The 17,663-nt window shown below is 37.3% G+C and overlaps 1 protein-coding gene across 4 annotated transcripts in view; it reads left to right on the forward strand.

The window, feature by feature from the left end:
- The window catches only part of SPAST (spastin), a 34,118-nt gene that overhangs the window by 6,571 nt on the left and 9,884 nt on the right, over positions 1–17,663 (forward strand). For 2 of the 4 annotated variants that reach the window (XM_059841489.1, XM_059841490.1), the window contains exons 4-10: positions 4,709–4,804; positions 10,673–10,857; positions 11,843–11,976; positions 12,263–12,356; positions 15,648–15,722; positions 16,860–16,931; positions 17,454–17,529. In XM_059841489.1, coding sequence (XP_059697472.1) covers positions 4,709–4,804; positions 10,673–10,857; positions 11,843–11,976; positions 12,263–12,356; positions 15,648–15,722; positions 16,860–16,931; positions 17,454–17,529 — 732 coding nt within the window. The remainder of the gene's footprint in view (positions 1–4,708; positions 4,805–10,672; positions 10,858–11,842; positions 11,977–12,262; positions 12,357–15,647; positions 15,723–16,859; positions 16,932–17,453; positions 17,530–17,663) is intronic. The other 2 variants (XM_059841491.1, XM_059841493.1) reach the window with 1 other exon arrangement.

Genomic DNA, 17,663 nt, shown 5'->3' on the forward strand with positions numbered 1-17,663 from the left:
AAATCCTCCCATCAGACAACAGACCCATTGCTCTGTGTAGTGCATCTGCTAAATTTAAAACTTTTGAAAGTGCTTTCAGTTCAGTCAGTAAAAGTAAAATAAGGGTTATTTTTTTAATTGCTCTTTAAGGGTACTCTAACAAATATACTTGATTTTAACTTGCATATCTCAGCTTTAATCTTACACTCTCCTGTGTGCAGTTCTACTAACTCATTCTTCTAGGAGCATATAGCACAGATGGGAAAACTTGGGCTTTTTTCTCTTTTTACACTTTGTGGTTCTGTGGTCCTAACTGGTGATTGACAGGGGAGTTGTGACAACCCCCAGGAAGTGAGACCCTTTTGTTTCCCTTGAGTTCTTAATGTCTTTAATACTTTTTGAAAAAAGTTGAAGGGAACAGGAGGTGAAAAAGGCATCTATCTTCTGTGCTTTAGTATGGGTGTTTCTTCATACAGTTTTAGTATATGGAGAAAAGATATTTTCCAGTTACTAGGGTTAAAGGCTGACTTCTAGAGGTAATGTGAACCAGGGAACAATAGAGTGAAAGGGGTTACATGTAACAATCTTTGGTAAGGTATGGCTTGAAGCAGCAGTGTTTGTTTTGTGGGTAGTGCTTCATCCTTGCTTATATTACTTTAGTAGTGCTTGCAGTGTTGATAAGTTGCTTACTTGCTGTGATCTGATTGAAAAGAAACAATGGGTAAAACTCACAAAAAACCCTGAAGTTGAAGTATATTCATCTCTACTACCACAAGGTGTGATCACATGCTATTTGTTTGCTTCATTCAGAGTGCAGATTTAAAGGTAAACAGCTAGAATAGTGTTTATTACATTAGTTGATGTAAAATAATGTTTTGTTTTTATTTTTAAATTACCAGTTTAACACTTTGGTTTGCCTAGGTTCTTGTTGAGGAGATGCTTCATACAATGTACCTAAAAGCGAAATTTGGATAAAAAGGAGCAAGTGAAGCCATGTGCCCTTTAGGAAGGCAAAGGATGTGGTTTGGAGGGATATTTCAATTGTTTTACAATTGTAGAAATTTAAGATAATCTAGAGTTGAATTTCGTTTTCCATTCTAAACACACTTTTAGCCTGTTAACTTACAGTAACAGTACTTGGAAGTTTTTGAGTGGTGTAAAGATCCTTTTGTAGTGGAATTAAGCATGAGGCTCTTGAAGCTATTACAGTTAAATGAAGTGATTTTTTTCTATGAACTGAACTCATAAATGTTGTCTGCTTTGTGGAATGTCTCTCTTTCTTAAGTTAGAATAGGCAAGTCCTTTATTATATAAGCTGAAAGGATAAAGCAAACCAGACAATAATGCCAAATATTTCATCCTCCTTGCTAGAGGGAGATGCGATTGCAGACTGCCTAACTCAAATGCCATCCAGTTAAGCAGGTTACATTCGTAGTACATAGAAAGCAAAAATTAAATCATGCTGATTACAACTGTCCCTTGAAAATGCTCAGTGGTGTTGTTTTTTTTTGGGTTTGTTTTTTGGGTTTTTGAGGTGTTGGTACATCACATGTAACTTTTAAGTTGCGTGACCCCACTGATGGGGGTGTTGGACACGACTGGTGAGAGTGTGATGTCTGCCCACACCCATGTGTTACCATTGTGTCATCACACCACTGATGCCTTTCAATGTTGGAAGAGGATGGAGCTACCCACTGTGGATGATGGGTTTTCTACTTTGAGCCCTGTTTTCATCCTGAGTCTAAATTATCTATCTTACTCTGTTTAAAGCTGCCCTGTGACACAGTCTGAAAGCTGAAGTGACTGCTGGTGTGTCTCAGGTCACCTCAAGGGGACTTGATGGCTTTGACAGTCCATTGACAATATTGGGTTGTGCTGGCTGTCACGGGACTTGTAATTTCTTCCATTTGATTTGGTGGTGGGTACCCATTTTTGACATGGTTTAGGGTGTGTTAGTTGTGTGGTTAAATCTTGCTTTGATGGTCTTCACACACCTGGTCTCTCCTGGATGACTGATCACCCATGTTAGAGTCATTAAATTTGATGTATTTAGAATGACAGGAGGGTATTTGTTTTCTACAGTCCATACACAGGACTTGGCAGCTTGTTGTTCCTAAAGATGGATGGCTGTAATGGCCAGTGCAACCCTATTCAATCCTAATGCTATTTATGTGTTTTACCAGTCTATGTTCTCTCATTTCAGACATACTTTCTGTAGGGGCACAGATTTCTGTCACAAGTGTCTTCCTGTGTATTTAGTGTAGCTTCAGTATTTTGGTTGAAGAATGTATGTGACACATAATTCAAATATCTGTCATCAGTATCCTCTTTGGAGGGTATTAATATTCCTCTATTCTGCCTGTGTAGATATAATCTTCAATGGACACCTTTTGGAATATTTTGCTTTCTTGGAGGAGATGGTGCTTTTTGCTTCAGGCTTATGTCACAGGGTAGCATTTTTTTAGTGGAAAGTAGTTTCCTTGAACTATAACTCCAGTGTTGCCTAAATAAGGCAGTGGCTGCAGTGCTGTTTGTTTGGTAGGTTTATGTCAGTGTTGTATCATGAGGGTGAAATAATTAATGAAAATCTGTGAACTTTGTCAGTGTCTGGAAAAATAGGGACAAAGTATTTCAATGGAAGATGATGGTATCCTATAATTCCCTGGAATAATATTTAAAAGCTTAATTTATTTTTGATTCCTACAGGAATATCAAAAATAAATTATTTTTGAAATTTTATGTGCAATAGTAAAATGAAATGTTAATAGATAATGTGATGAGAGGACTCTGAATTGAAGCTGGACAACAGTTGGATTACATTTTTTCTTTGGCTGGAGTTCCGGAGTTTCTGAATATGGGAAACTAGCTAAGCATTGATAATTGTAGTAGAAGCCTAGTGTCAGATTGTAGCATTGAAGCAAGTAGCATTTCCTGAACTCCTGCACAAGCCAATTGATGTTATTATGGTCACTCACTAGAAAGTTTTTTTTTGTTAAGCTCAGAAATGTTCTCCAAAACCCAGCTGATTATCTAATATCCTCAAAGTCTGTTAATACTAATTTTGTTTCCTAAGCTTCCTGTATGTTCTTTCCATTTGGGTTGCATGCACTGAGCAGGGAGTAGACTATTCTGCTACCTCCTTTGGTAGTGCTGTGTCCACTAAAGTAGTGCACTGTCTGCAGTCCTGCTAAAATGATTTCCTTATCTGTCTGGAGAGGAAAGCTTATGAGGGTAACTTCTTGGAAGTTGCAGAGCTTGTGGTTGTTTGTAGGCTGTTCTTGTGTGACTGATGTTTTCTTTGTATTACTCTGACTCTTCAAAGCTTTCAATTTAAAATTAAGTAAACCTTGTGTGCACATACTAATCTTGAGCTTTAGCTTTTCATAAATGCCTGTAACTACCAAGTTTTCATTCCAAACTACATCTCGTTCAACCTAAATGTTATTAAGCCATCACTTTAACTATGAGGTGTAAGGATACTATTCAGGAAAGCTAAGCAGTGAGTGATGAGGAGCAGGAAGAAGAAGAAGGGAATGCAGCAGAAAGATTAGAGGAAGATCTGTAACAGGTAAAGAAGCCTAAGGAAGGAGGTGCTCATGCTTCTTGGTTGTACCATCTGCAGGCTCTGAATGGCACTTCTTCCTCCAGCCAGGTTATTTATGGTCTTAATTGTGTACGTTTTCAGTAGAATTTGTCTGCTTTTGCAATATATGCTTTTATAGTACCAGAGAACATTGCCCTTGCTTTTCTACTTGGCATCTCTTTTCTTGCAGTTTCTTGGTACTCTTATCTCTTGTGGGTGGAGCAGAAGGAAAAAAAAAAAGCAGGAGGGCATGAGAGAGCTTGACAGTGTATGCCTTACATCCTTGCAGACCATGTGTGTTTTTAAAACAAGAGGGGTGTGTGTGAAATAAAGATGGAAGAGGTAGTAAAGTAAAGGCTCCAGAAGTATTGCCTAGAGGTTTTTAACTGCAGTGGGAAAAGCAGGTGTGGCAGTGGGGCTGCAGGGAACAAGTTAACTTTTCTTTTGTGTTTGCAGCCTTACGCCTCTTTGACTTATGGTTTGGCTGTTTCTCATTACTTCTCAGAGTTAATTTCTTTCTCCTTAATCTTTAGCTTTACAAATACTGTATTCAGGTGTTTCTGTTAATCTTCCTAGAGAACGCAATTTGCATGACAATTTTATTGACTAAATTTCAAGGCAGTTAAATATCTAAATAGAGGTGTCAAATGACATCGTTGTAATGCATATATGGTTTTCTGCTTGAAGTTTGAAGGTTTCTGTAAAATGTTGACTAGCTGTTACTACTTCAGTGGAACATTTATTATGCAGAGAAGTAAGAACTCCTTGCAGCTGGTCAAAAGTACCACCTTGAGAAGGACCTTCAGAAATGTGTTATCAACGTGAATATTTATTAAATTAAATTAAGTTAATCCTCAACATTGTGTTTAAAAGTAACTGCAGTCACTAGACTGGAAAGATTATTGTAATTAACTCCGCCATAGAGGGTGAGTTTTAAAGTTTTCAGTCATGCTCATACTAACAGAGTTTTCTTACACATTTGCTGAATGAGTAGACTAGATAGAAATATTCCTTTTATCTTTAACTATAACAAAGCCAAACTTGACATTTCTGTGTTCAACATACATAAATTTTCTTGGTTCATTTTTGGTTTTTGTTTGTTTATTTTGTCCTTTTTCCTCCCTCCCCCTCTGTTCTACTATGTAGAGAAGCTGCAGGCAGTTTTGCAAATTTCCAAGCCGCAAATGGAGGTCTATAATGACAGTACTAACCTGGCATGCCGCAATGGACATCTCCAGTCAGGTGGGTTTGGTTTTACCAGCACCTATTGAGGGGATGTCTCTCAGTTCCTGGTGTGTTACAAGGCAAAATAATGCAATGCTGTATTCTGGCCCCACCAGCTTTAAAATAAAATTATTTATATTTCTGTTTTTAAAGGCTTTGTGTAAAATACATTCCATCCTTTCCATGGCTTTGACAACACTGTTTTATTTTGTAGTATTCAGTTTTCTCTTAAAATGACTGTCCTAGAATTCAAATCTATTGACTAAGGCAACATTTTAGAAAATATTTCTCATGTAATATTCTTCAAGGAAGTACATTAAAGCTGTTTTAGAAAGTGTCAGTGTTGGATATATAGGTTATATGTTGTGCCTACATTAATTAGCTCTTCCTTTATGATATTGTGAATATGCATTAAGCAACTTTAAAATTCTGGGGGTTTTTATATCAAGAAAGTGATATGCAGTTGAAATGAGGGGAGAATGACAGCAGCTCTTGCATTTTGTCCGAGAGCATTGTTTTCATCCTTTCCCAGAAGACTGAACCAAACTTACTAATATAGCAGAAATGAACTTTTTTTTTGTCCATAAACAAGGTGTAGAGTTGTGCAAGTCCAAGGGTTACCCAAAGTATGGAATGTTTGCAGCTTTTGGATTGCTGATATAGTACCATGAAAGGCTATTGGTAGGCATCTGGATTTCTTAAATGGTTGGTGCCTATGCTTGCTTTTTCTGTCTTTTTGGGGTGTGGGGCAAGGGAGTGTTTTTTGTAAGAACATACTAGTAATGCATTTTGTTCCTTAAAAGCAATGTAAAGGTGGTTATACTTCAATCTGCTGATCATCTTACTGTTGTTCTTCCTTTATACATGTAAAACAGTATTTTCATATGGACAGCTCTAATAATTTCAAAACACAAAGGAGATGACAGAGTTCCTTAGAAAACTACAAAATCAATTTGCAGGCTACTTCAGATAAGAGGGCTGTTGTCTCTACCTGAGAAGGTAGAGGTACTTCAGAGGTATTGAGCCACAGGGCCCTGGCATAAGCTTAGTTTTCTATCTGTGGGAAGTGTTACCTGCCCTGTTGCCTAATCAGATAGGGCTTTTTAAAAGCTCAAGATTTTATGAAGTATGAAACATGGACATTCTTAGTTTTAAAGTATCTTTTTGTTCTTCATTTGGTCTAGAATTACATTGCCTTATTTTATTTGCCTTTAAAGGCAAAAGTGTTTACAGATGTTTTTGCTTCATAATTTTGTGTGAGGTTCTATTCTCACAGCTATGTTGCATATTTTTTCTATTTCCAAACTGTTACTGATTTGAGATTCTTCCTTCTCTCAAGATACTATATTTATGTCAACCTTCCTGCCCAATTTACTTGATTCTAACACAAATGATTACCCATCCCTGTCTTCAGCTTTTGTGGTTTCCAAACTTACACGAATAGGTAGAGATTTTTCTTGGAAGTTTATCTTCCGGTTTTATACTGAGGTTTTTCAAGACCTCATAGCAGTAGTATCACCTGCCCTAGTTGCACAGAGCAATGCAGTAACTTGTCTGAAGAGTAGCCTTGACCCAAACCTTTACTGGGAAATATTATTTATTTAATATTCATCATTCTTCTCATAGCAGTCTTAAATTAGATGTAAAACAATTTACCTATATATTCCCCACTCAAATGTGGTTGTTTTCCTTTGCATTGTGGATTGTAATTTTCTCTTTTTTTAAAACAAGGGAAGAAGGTTATGTCAGTCTTGCCAAAGGCAGAGTTTGAGTTTTATGAACTCATTTACTAGTCATACAATTCTTAAGAGTATTACAGTAATTCCAGTGTATACCATTTTATGTGTAAATCCCAGCATGATGGATAGCCAGACAGAGCATTACATTTCTATTACCTCAACATGAATACTGTGCAGCTAGCTAGTATTTTATCTCATTTTTCACATGGAAGGAGTTGCTGGCATGTCTTTAATAGTAGGCATATGTTTTTCATGGTGCAGAATTTCTATTTTTAATACTGAAATTTTCAAAGGAGTTCCCTGAGTGGAAGAACAAGTAGCAATAAGATTGTTTTTAACAGCATAATTTGACAAAAGCAGATCTTTGACTGATGTGGATCCGTCAGTTCAGAAAGGAGAGCAGCTGTAACTCCTGGCTTGTGTAGCTGTGCTACCATTGAAAACATGCAACATGTCCTTCTTAGTTGCTGGAGCTTTCTGTTAAATAGCTTTTATTACTTGCATCTACCTATTTGAAAAATCTGAATTGAATTTTTGAAGAATTGCCATTTGGGGGCTGTTGTGAATGCTGACCCTGAATAATTATCAGTCTTCCAATTGCTGCAAGTTTAAGGCATCAATTTAAAGTTTTTTGGTTTGGGTTGGGTTTTTTAAATGAAATTACATACATAAAAGTTACAGATAATTTTAGACTGGTGGATTTTTCTTCCAACTCGGTATCCACAGGCCATGTACAATAACTTGTTTTAGTCCCTTTATCTTGCTTCTTAGTAGGCATATGTAGGGAATTTCTGAGCAATATTCCCTGATGATTTTTAAGATGTCACAACTGAAGGCTGGAAATTGGTCTGCGGCACTGGAATTGCTGCTGTTAATTTGAATTTAAACTTTGTTTTGGAAGCTTAAGAAATTAGAGACTAGTTGAAGCTTGTTTGTTGACATGTGATTTAATTTGGTTTAAGTGCAGAAAAAAATATAATGGGTTTGCTTTTTTCTAAATATAAAGGATGTTGTCATATTAAATAAATGAGCTACAGTTGAATAATTTTAAGATTGTTTTTGCATTTCCAGGTATTTAATATGATCAAGCTTCTCTTAGATTTGTTCAAACATATTTGTACTTTATCTTTAAAACCAGTTTAATATAATAAGTATCTATATTATATAATAACTTTAAACATTTCTCTCTGTAAGGGAGTCTGAAATTGGGCACTTGTGTCTGCATTTTATCACAATTTAACCAATAGAAAACTTCAGACAAAATTTTGCTACTTGCTTGTTTGTAATTTGTGTTGTGTGTGTATTTGGATGGCAGATTAAAATTGCAGGGATGCTTTCAGGACCAGACAGCTATTATGTCTGTGTAATCCAGTGGTGTTAGCCTGGAGCTATGAAGTAAATTATTCTGTCCAGAATTAGAGTGTAAAATCAAACTGATTAAGCATCTATTACTATTCTATAAGTATGTATGAAGTAGACAGTTGAACTGTTCAGTGTTTCAAATACACTTGAAAAAAATTCCATGGTGTCTCTATGATTAGAACATATTTTAGGTACTTCCTTATTGTTTTATAGAGAACAGTGAAACGTTTGGCAGAAGGCTGCTGGAAATATTATGAAGGCTTTAAAGTCACTTGCTGTGTATTTCCAGACTTTCTGTAGATAACAAAATGGGTAAGGAATGTGTTTGGGGGGTTTTGCATTTGTTATGGCAAAATATGTGTCTTGCATAGTGGAACAGTAAGAGCTGTCTGACGTGTCATGTCACTTAAACACCTCATGCTTTAGAAATAGATAAGCTTTAGATAAACTGTAATTCTGAACAACTTGATAACATTTTTATTTGTTACTTCAATGAAGATTTGTATATCGAAGCTTCCCTCTGGACTTGGCATTCAGCAAACAGCTATGTTCAGGAGTTGTTCATCAGTTCTTCTTTATGTGCTACCCATCAGGACTGACAACAAAACATGTAAACCTATGGGTCTTGGGTCCTGGAGGTGCAGTTAGAGTAAATAATAATTTGTATTAAACCTTGTCTCTTTACCTTTCTTTCCTCCCTTCTGTTTCCAGCTTCCTGAAATACTCCTTACCTGTGCAATTTTATGACCTCAAAATTGCAGTATCTGTGTATTGTTCTCAGTGTGTGGGAGTGGTTCTGGGAGAGTGGGGTAATTGAGCAGCATGGTAGGGTGAAGGACGTGGAGAAAAACTAATTTCGGTTTTTGAAGCTTTCCCATGTTAACTTCAAGCCAGCTGTGCAAATGAGGTTGAGGTGGGCTAAAAAAAACCCCATCCAAACTGAGTGCCACCTTTTGATTAAATTGGACCAAAGTGCTGAGTAGCTAGATGTGTTAGCAGATTCATTCACTGCTTTTTGAACTTCAAAGTTAGTAAGTGTACCTAATCTTAAAGAGTTTTTGACTTGGAAATTCCTGTGCAGGAATGACTAAGTAAATGTATCCAGCTCTGGAGCTGTGTGTAGTTTAGTCACTAGCCAGTTTTGGTGGTTTTTCTTGTTTTTTGTTTGTTCATTTGTTTTTAAGAAGAAACATATTACAGGTAAATGTAATTTATTATATTCTTTGAGTTGCCTTGTTTCCTGCATATTGATACATCTGTATTGTTTATTGTGACCCCTGCAGAGTTTCTGTAACTCTAAAAAGGGGTAGATTTGTGACTGAAGATGGGCTTCAGAAGCTTTTTCACGGAATTGTTAAGGAAGACTACCTGCAGGCTGTGTAGAGATTAGGTCCTGGTAGTATGTTTAAAGGGGCTGAGAACATAGTAGTAATTAGTTGATCCTTCCATGTTTGACTGAAGTATTCTTTGAGTTTTTTAAACACAACATTTAAAATTATGAGGGTTTTTACTTAAAGTATTTTTCATTGAACTGCAATGTTATAAGTTAAAAATTCTTCATAGAGTCACTATTTTCCTTAAAAATCAGAGTTCTTTGGCCTGTTCCTTAAGACTGGAAGGTCGAATTGAGTTGCAAATTTATACAATCCTAGTGAAGACACTTGTAGCTGAAATCTATTTTGAGCTTCCTTACCTCTGATGCCCTATTTCTCTTACCTAATCAAAAGACTCCTTAATCCTTTTACAAGGATATAAAATAAGACAGTATTTATAGTTTCCATTGCAGACAACAGTACTGTACTAGACAGTTTCCAGCAGTATATTCCCACCTCACAAAATACCCTAATCTAAAGCTATGCTCTAATTGTTAACCAGCCTGACCAACCTGCCTGCTTGCTGTATCGCCTTTTTACCTCTTAATCTCTGATTTGATGTTTTACAGTTGTCATTTCTGTGCCAAGGAACTTTATTTTATTATGTATCCTATATGGAGAACATAGACATCAAGTGCTATTTTGTTTACTCTGGACCAAAATGGTTTTTTGTAGTTTGATGACTGGTGGCCAATATTTCAAGTTTATCTGTCTGTCACCTAATTTGAGACTTTTCTGCTTCATTATGGAGGTGAATAAATAGTGTGAGTGGAATGTCTGGTGATGTTTAAATGTAGTTTAAGACTTAATTTTTAATGTAGGAAGGTAAGCTGCTTCAGAATGGTCCATTCAGAATTTACTCTCACCTTGAGATTCTTAAAGTGAAAGCAAATTGAAAGAAAAAACACCTGACAGTCACTTGCAAGTATAACTACTACTGTAATTTTTCCAGATTAAAATGCCTTGGTGAAGCTTCTGTTTGAAAGGTGCTAGATAATGTTAACTGGCATCCAATTAACTAGACTGCTAATATCACTTAAAGAATCAATACTCAGAATCCAAAGGCTCGAAATTTGGGGGTTGTTGTGATGATTATTTTTAGGAGTTCTTGGGAAAGAAGACAGCAGAAGACTTTGCAGCATAAGGAGTCGATGGTGTTCTTCCCTTGATAAGTTATCTCTGGCTTTTCTAATATGGCTAACTAGGGTCCATTTTGAGAGCTAAAAATTAGAATTTTATCTGTAGGTGAAAGCAGCAGTCAATATTCCCTTAAAAACACTAAATCTCTTTAGAAATGTGTGTTGTTCTTCTATAATGCAGTGTTATATGTTTCAACAATTCTGTCTTCTGCTTGTAGTTGATGGTAAAGTATGACTGCTGCAAATTTCTTACGACACTGGTTTTCTTTATAGAAAGTGGAGCAGTTCCAAAAAAGAAGGACCCCCTAACACACACGAGTAATTCTCTTCCTCGTTCAAAGACTGTTGCAAAAACTGGATCCACAGGCCTTTCAGGTCACCACAGAACGCCCAGCTACAGTGGGGTATCATCATCTGTGTCTAGACCAGCACCTAATCCTACACCTTCAGCTCACAAGGTATAGTGAGGATAAATGTGGAAGTATACACTTGAAAAATCAAGTGTAAATTCCAGGAGAAGCTTTGGATTTAATGCCTTAATTGCAGTATTGTAGCAGCAGAAAGTTATTTGTAAAAACTGAAACTCCAAATTTTTAGCCAGGCCTCTTGAGGTATGTTGCAGAGTGGGTTTTAGAAATTGGAGGGCATCAGGTGGGTGCATGGGAAAAAGGATTTAAAGTACAATCGTGGTAATAAATACTACTAGTTTTCTAAATTGCATGGGAAGCTGAATGAAAGTTACTTAGAAGAAAAATAAGTGTTACTTCTAGTATGCAAAAGATAGAGGGAAAAACCTCTTATTCCAGAACAAGATTTTTCCCCCTACATGTTCTTCTCTTCCAAGGCATGCATGCATGCACAGGTTGTTTTGCAACCACATTGAAAAGCAACTTATGCTTAGCCTGGGACTAAAACACAGAAGCCCTACAGTAAGAATACAGAAAAGTACAGCATTTCTTTTGACCTATCTTTTTATCTTCCATTCTTATTACCCAATAAAGTGGAATAAAGAGCAGAATGGACTGAACATAACTGTTCTGTTAAAGCATTATTGCTGCTATAATATGAAGACTTTTAAGTGGCCTGTTACAAAGTACAACAGTAGTAGGAATTCTTGCTTATAGGTATTGAGAACCTGAAATGGTTTGTGATGCTTATTTCCAGAGTATGCTGGGGGAAAGTACTGTAGTTAAATAAATGAATTATCAAGCAAAAAACCCTCAAACCAAAGACTCTTCACCACTGGAGCCTAAGATACCCTACTCGTGGCTGACTACTATGATAGTATGATTTGTAGCAAAATACAGCAGTAGAATTTTGGGTATTTGTGAACATGCTGTTTTATTGGAACAAATGAAATGTAGATCTTATTTTGTTTAACACTATACTTTCAAAGTATTAATCTAGGGTTTTGGTTGTTTTTTTTTCTTCCCCCCTCTCCAGGCCGCTCCTAAAAATAGCAGAGCAAATAAGCCTTCTACTCCTACCACTGCTCCTCGAAAAAAGAAAGACACTAAGATATTTAGAAATGTGGACAGCAATCTTGCTAATCTTATCCTAAATGAAGTTGTTGATAGGTAAGTATGAAAAGAAGTAGGCTTTTCAATCCAGTGCATTCAGTACAATCTTGGTCCACTTGGAATGAAATTAGTACTTCTACTTTATTGGGGTTTTTTTAGGATTTTTTGGATGGGGTTTTTAAATTGTTACTTTGGAAAAGAATGTTTTAAAATACTTAAAATACAAGTCGTAGATTTTCTCAAAAGGTTTCTGTATAAATAGTCAAATGCATTAAATTAGTCAGCTGCAGCTGAAAAAGAGTATCTCATTGTTAGACTAATTAGTATTCCATTTCTTTGTTAGTGGGCCAGCTGTCAAATTTGATGATATCGCAGGGCAGGAACTGGCTAAACAAGCTTTGCAAGAAATTGTTATTCTTCCTTCTCTTAGACCTGAGGTAAGCGACTGAGTATTGTTATCACTCTGTGACAGGATGGAAGAAATGTGCTGTGCTTCACACATGAAATGATGATTCTTGAATCCTATTTTAACTGATTATGATTGCTGCAAGTAGCTGTGGGGTCCTAGCCATCTTGGAAAAGGAGAATATAGGATTTGTGTGTTAAAATACTACCATGAAATTCTTGTCTTCTGGTTAATCAATGTTGCAGAAAGTGACTGGAGCAAGAAAAAAAAAAAAAAAAAAGAAACTCCCAAAAACCCCAAACCCAAACCAAATCAGCAAACCACAAACCCCTAAAAAACCCAAAACCACAGAAACAAACCACAACACCCCCACAACTCCATAAAACAAACAAACAGCAAAAGCAAACAAACAGGATTTCTCATCGTTTGTCAGGCTGACTGTTCCAGATAGCTGTAGCTGTGTCTCCAAACCTGAATGGCCATGTACGGGACAAAGCCCCTGACTGGAAGGGTGAAATGGGAGAGGTTTGTATAGGTGAGTTAGGTAGTGACACTCTCTGTTTGGAAAAACGTTACTGTTATTGTGGTCATCCACTCTGTGAGGGTGTCGGTCAAACACTGAATATTTTATTCAGAGATGGAAGGGATGCAAAGAAGTGAACAACCAAATACACTGAGATATATAACATTTGAGGGCAGATTTCCTCTTTACTTGGCTGTATGGAAGTTGATCATTTAGGCTTTTATTTATCATTGATGGTACCTTAGCTACTGTGACTGCCTAAATTCAGGCCTAGTCTGTGTACTACTGGACTGTTCTGAGCTACTTTTAAGGAAAAAATAAACTGGTCATTTTCTAAAGCTTAACTTACTAAAAGTTGCAGTACTTTTGAGGAAATTGCATGCAATGATTTCCTGCAATGCTCTCATGAGATGCCACCTGGAGTGCTGTGTCGAGTTCTGGGCTCTCCAGCACAGGAAGGGCATGGACCTGTTGGAGCAAGTCCAGAAGAACAGGTAGATGATCACAGGGCAGAAGCACCTCTTCTGTAAGGAAAGGCTGTTAAGCTCGGAGAAGAGAGGGCTCCAGGCTGACCTTATTACATTATTTCAGTACCTAAAGGAGGCCTAAAAGAAAAGTGGTGAGGAACTGTTTACAAGGGCAGGTAGTGACAGAACAAGGGAAAATGGCTTCAAACTGAGAGTAGGTTTAGATTTGGATATTATGAAGAAATTATTCACTGTGAGGATGATGAGACACTAGAACAGGTTGCCCAGAGAAGTTGGGTATGCCTCATCCTGGAGTTGTCCAAAGCCAGATTGGTAGGGGCTTTGAACAATGTGGTCTAGTGGAAAATGACAGGGAAGCTGGAAGCTGATGATCTTCAAAGTCCCTTCCAACCCAGCCCCACTTCATAATTCTATGATTATTGAAGAAAAATTGCTGTTTGTACTTTTTGTTTGCTTGTGGGTCTCATTTGTTATGTGGACAGGTGACTGGAGTTGCCCTTTGGTTTTCCCCTTAATGCAGCTACTGATTTTGAAGCAGCATAGGGAAGAGACCTTAAACCTGGCATAGCATCACAGAAATACAAGCTGTAAGGAGAAAAAAGCTTTGGCAACAAATGTGTGTCCTCAGATGTTGTTATGCAGAAGGAAGATGTCATTATAGCATCTCTGTTACTACAATGCAATAGTGTGTCAAGCGTGTTCAGTGACACCAACACTCTGAGCTGGGTGGGAAGGACTTGGAGATGGGAGACTTGGAGTAGCTTTTCCAGTAACGTGGTATCTTCAATAAAGTCGTCTCATATTACTGTAGCAATGGGCCTGACCTTGATGTAGGTTGAGATGTAATAAGGAGAGAGAATCCCATGAATTTCTAAACTTTGCTTGGAAATAGGGAGGGTTGGTTTTATTCCTTGTAAAAAGAGCACAGTAGATGTGGCAACTATAGGGGGATACTTAGTAAATTAACACCAGTTCAGTTTTGATCCTAATGAGTTTTGAACTCAAATTCCTGTTTAACAAGCCAATGGTATTTTTGTAGGAGAACAAAAGTTGGGGTACATAAGCAGGAAACATTGATTGAAACCATTTCAGTGGTAAGATGCTAATGAAATGCTAGCAGTTAGTTCAGACCACGTTCAGGATAATTACCCTGTTAACAAAAACTTGAAAAGCTTTGTGTATCTCAGTAATAAATGTCAATGCAGCTGAACTGTAGGTGATGATCAAGGTGAGAAAGAGTTACAGATCTGATCCGGGCTGTGTGAAAATGATGGAACTCCATAAGAATTATTTCAAACAAAAGAAGACAAAAAATGCACATGGTGGTAAGCAGCATGGAAAGCAGAAGCACTGGAGTGTTCACTTAGTGAATAGCTGGGTAACTACTTTTAGGAATCAGAGTCAAGCACAAACAAATGTGGATGATGAAATAAAAAGAGAAAACATGTGTTGGTCAGTCATGACAGAAATACAACACTGGAAATGGAGCTATTTGTTGTCATGGATATTGTGAAAAGAAATGCCTGCAGACAGTGCTGTTTACACATGGGATGTATATGAGATTCCCTCCTATTGCTTTTGCTTGCTCATTGGAATTTTTGGAAGCTGGAAGGGAGGGGTGAGTATGAGACCAAAAGAGAAACTCTGAAACTTTTGAGGGAGGTGGTAAAGACAAAGTGCTAGAGAAAACAGGCAAGAGTAATAACTAAAGTTATGTATTCTGTGAGAATTTGTAGACTTGCTTGCACTAGGTGAGTTGGGAGCAATTTTATAGAGTAGGAAAGATGAATCTAGTGCAAAGTGAGAGAGAGGAGATGACTGACTGTCAGTAGCATAGAGAGAGTAGGTGGTTGTTAAGTAATATTTAAAGTAATTTTGTTGAAAACTTGTCTTCTCAAGTTTCATTTAATAAGGAAAGATGAAGGAGTTCTTCCATATGGAATTAGTAAGAAAGCTACTTTAACTCTCCTGTTGTACACCTTCATTAATTCCTTTTTAACTGGAATTGATGCTTTAAACTTGATAGGCTAGTCTGTCTTGTGGAAAGTGTTTTAAACTGCTTGCACAGTGCATCCAGGCACAGAACAATTACAACATAATTTAGCTGCTGCGTGGGAAACAATAGTGGTGTGCATTAGGTCAAGTTAGTAACGGAGTGTAGTTCTGTCAAAGCCTGCACTGTTGTGGCACTCACTGCCACTGTTACTATCAGTACTAGCCAATGTCCTCAGTCTTAAACCATTTTCTTGCAAAGGTAAAGTAACATTTTATTCAAGTCTTTGATGATGACTTATGATGGTGTCCTTTTCAGTTATTTACAGGTCTGAGAGCTCCCGCCCGTGGTCTATTGCTGTTTGGCCCACCAGGAAATGGGAAGACAATGTTGGTGAGAAAATCACTTCATGCATGAGTTTGTGGGCTTAAAATGTAACCACAGGGGGTGGCTTTCAGTTTGGGGCTTGGACTGGTAAACTGTACATTCTTACAGAATATGTATTATGGTGTCATTTTATATATAAAAAGGCAAAATTGTTCTTCACCCTGGATTTTACTGAGGGAATTGCTAAACTGTTCTCTCTAATTATTTTCATGGTGACAGTGTTTTAAACTAACAAGTCTAGGTTTCATTTTCAGAGAGAGCAAAAGGAAGTGCGTTAATTGTTTTATACAGCAGTGATTAATCAGAAATTATCTACTCTCCACTGAAACATACTAGAAGTACATTTTGGAAATGGGGAAGGGAGCACAGTAGCAAAAAAAGAGATTGTCTCATTTGCACACTGCTGTGCAAAGAGTGTAAGAGCTGTGGAACTGCCTAGCCAGAGCTTTTTTCCTCAGCCTGGTGTGCTAGATCCAGGCAACTGGAGCTCCATGGCTGTGCATCAGGCAGGGAGCATCAAGTGTCCTGATGCGGCTGAGCCGGGCACATCGTCCTGATCACATGGTGTGGCTGCAGCTGCACTCTCTGCTGACACTGGAGCTGGATCAGCTCTCAAGTGCAGGAGTGTGAATGTAGAGCAGCTCATGTAGGCTCATCTGTTATGTTTGACATACTGGAATATAATTGCCAATCTCTAAAATTAGACTCTATAAGCAGGGAATCATAATTTCTTGAATATGATGAAACTATAAAGGAGAGGGTAGTCTGAATGAGCATTCCAACTGATTATTTTCCCTAGCTTTCCTCTGAAAACAGCTTTTGTATAGATAAAGAAGGGCAAAAACACTGTAATTTTTTGTGATTTGATCCAGCTGATGCCTTAAATTACTACCCTAAATTAGTTAAAACTGGATGAAAGTCTATGGGAGTTTGGAAATTTCTCTCTTGGTTTGACTGCATAGCCATTTTCATTTGTAAGTGACCTGGACAGAAGTTTTCTGTACCATTTACAAGGTGCTTCCTTTGAAGAAATAGGGTTATTCAAAACTGTCCATCAGAACATGAGAAGTCATTGCAGATGCAGAGAACTGTCTTCAATATTACAGTTTTTAAAAGTACTTTTGTTTTTCCCTCCTTTCCTAGGCCAAAGCAGTTGCTGCAGAATCAAATGCTACTTTCTTTAACATCAGTGCAGCGAGTCTGACTTCAAAATACGTAAGTAGTGGCTGTAAAATACATTGATTTGAAAATACCCATGCTTTAGTTGGGGCTTAAAAAAGCCAGGGACTTCTGATGAGTTCTTGGTCAACTGTTAGCCTATAATGAACATAGTTTTTTAAAAGCATCTTGTGAAGTAAAAAAATTTTGGTTTGTGCTTGTGATAAAGCAGTGTCAAAGGTTTTTTCAGCTTGGCAATGGCAGTAATGCAGATAAGTGGTTGTGGGGTTTTTCATCCTTAAAAAGTGAAGTACTTGGGTCCCAGCTTTCTTGCACTCTTGTAATTTAGGCACCAAAGTCTCTTGACAGTTAACTCAGCTGTGATCATAAGAGAAGTTGTAGTGTTTCTTTTAAGATGTAAACAATACCGTTGTATGTACTGAACCAGTGATAATCTGAATATGTATAAATGGACTGAGTGTGGTTGGTTACCAGCAAGATTTTCTGTAGGTCCTTCTGTTAGCTGTTGTATAGTAAAAATTTTTAACCCCCTATAAAATCAGTTTATTGTTATTTTAGGTGGGTGAAGGGGAGAAACTGGTGCGTGCTCTATTTGCAGTAGCCAGAGAACTTCAACCTTCTATAATTTTTATTGGTAAGACCTTAAATGTTAACTTTTATTTACTTTCTTAAATTATCTTACTTACCTAAGATTAGTAAGTAATTAACTATTGGAATAGTTGGGTAAACTTGTTTTGTGTAATTCTGCAGCTCAGGACAACTGTCTCA

The sequence above is a fragment of the Haemorhous mexicanus genome, chromosome 3 (assembly GCF_027477595.1).
Source record: "Haemorhous mexicanus isolate bHaeMex1 chromosome 3, bHaeMex1.pri, whole genome shotgun sequence".
NCBI lineage: Eukaryota > Metazoa > Chordata > Aves > Passeriformes > Fringillidae > Haemorhous > Haemorhous mexicanus.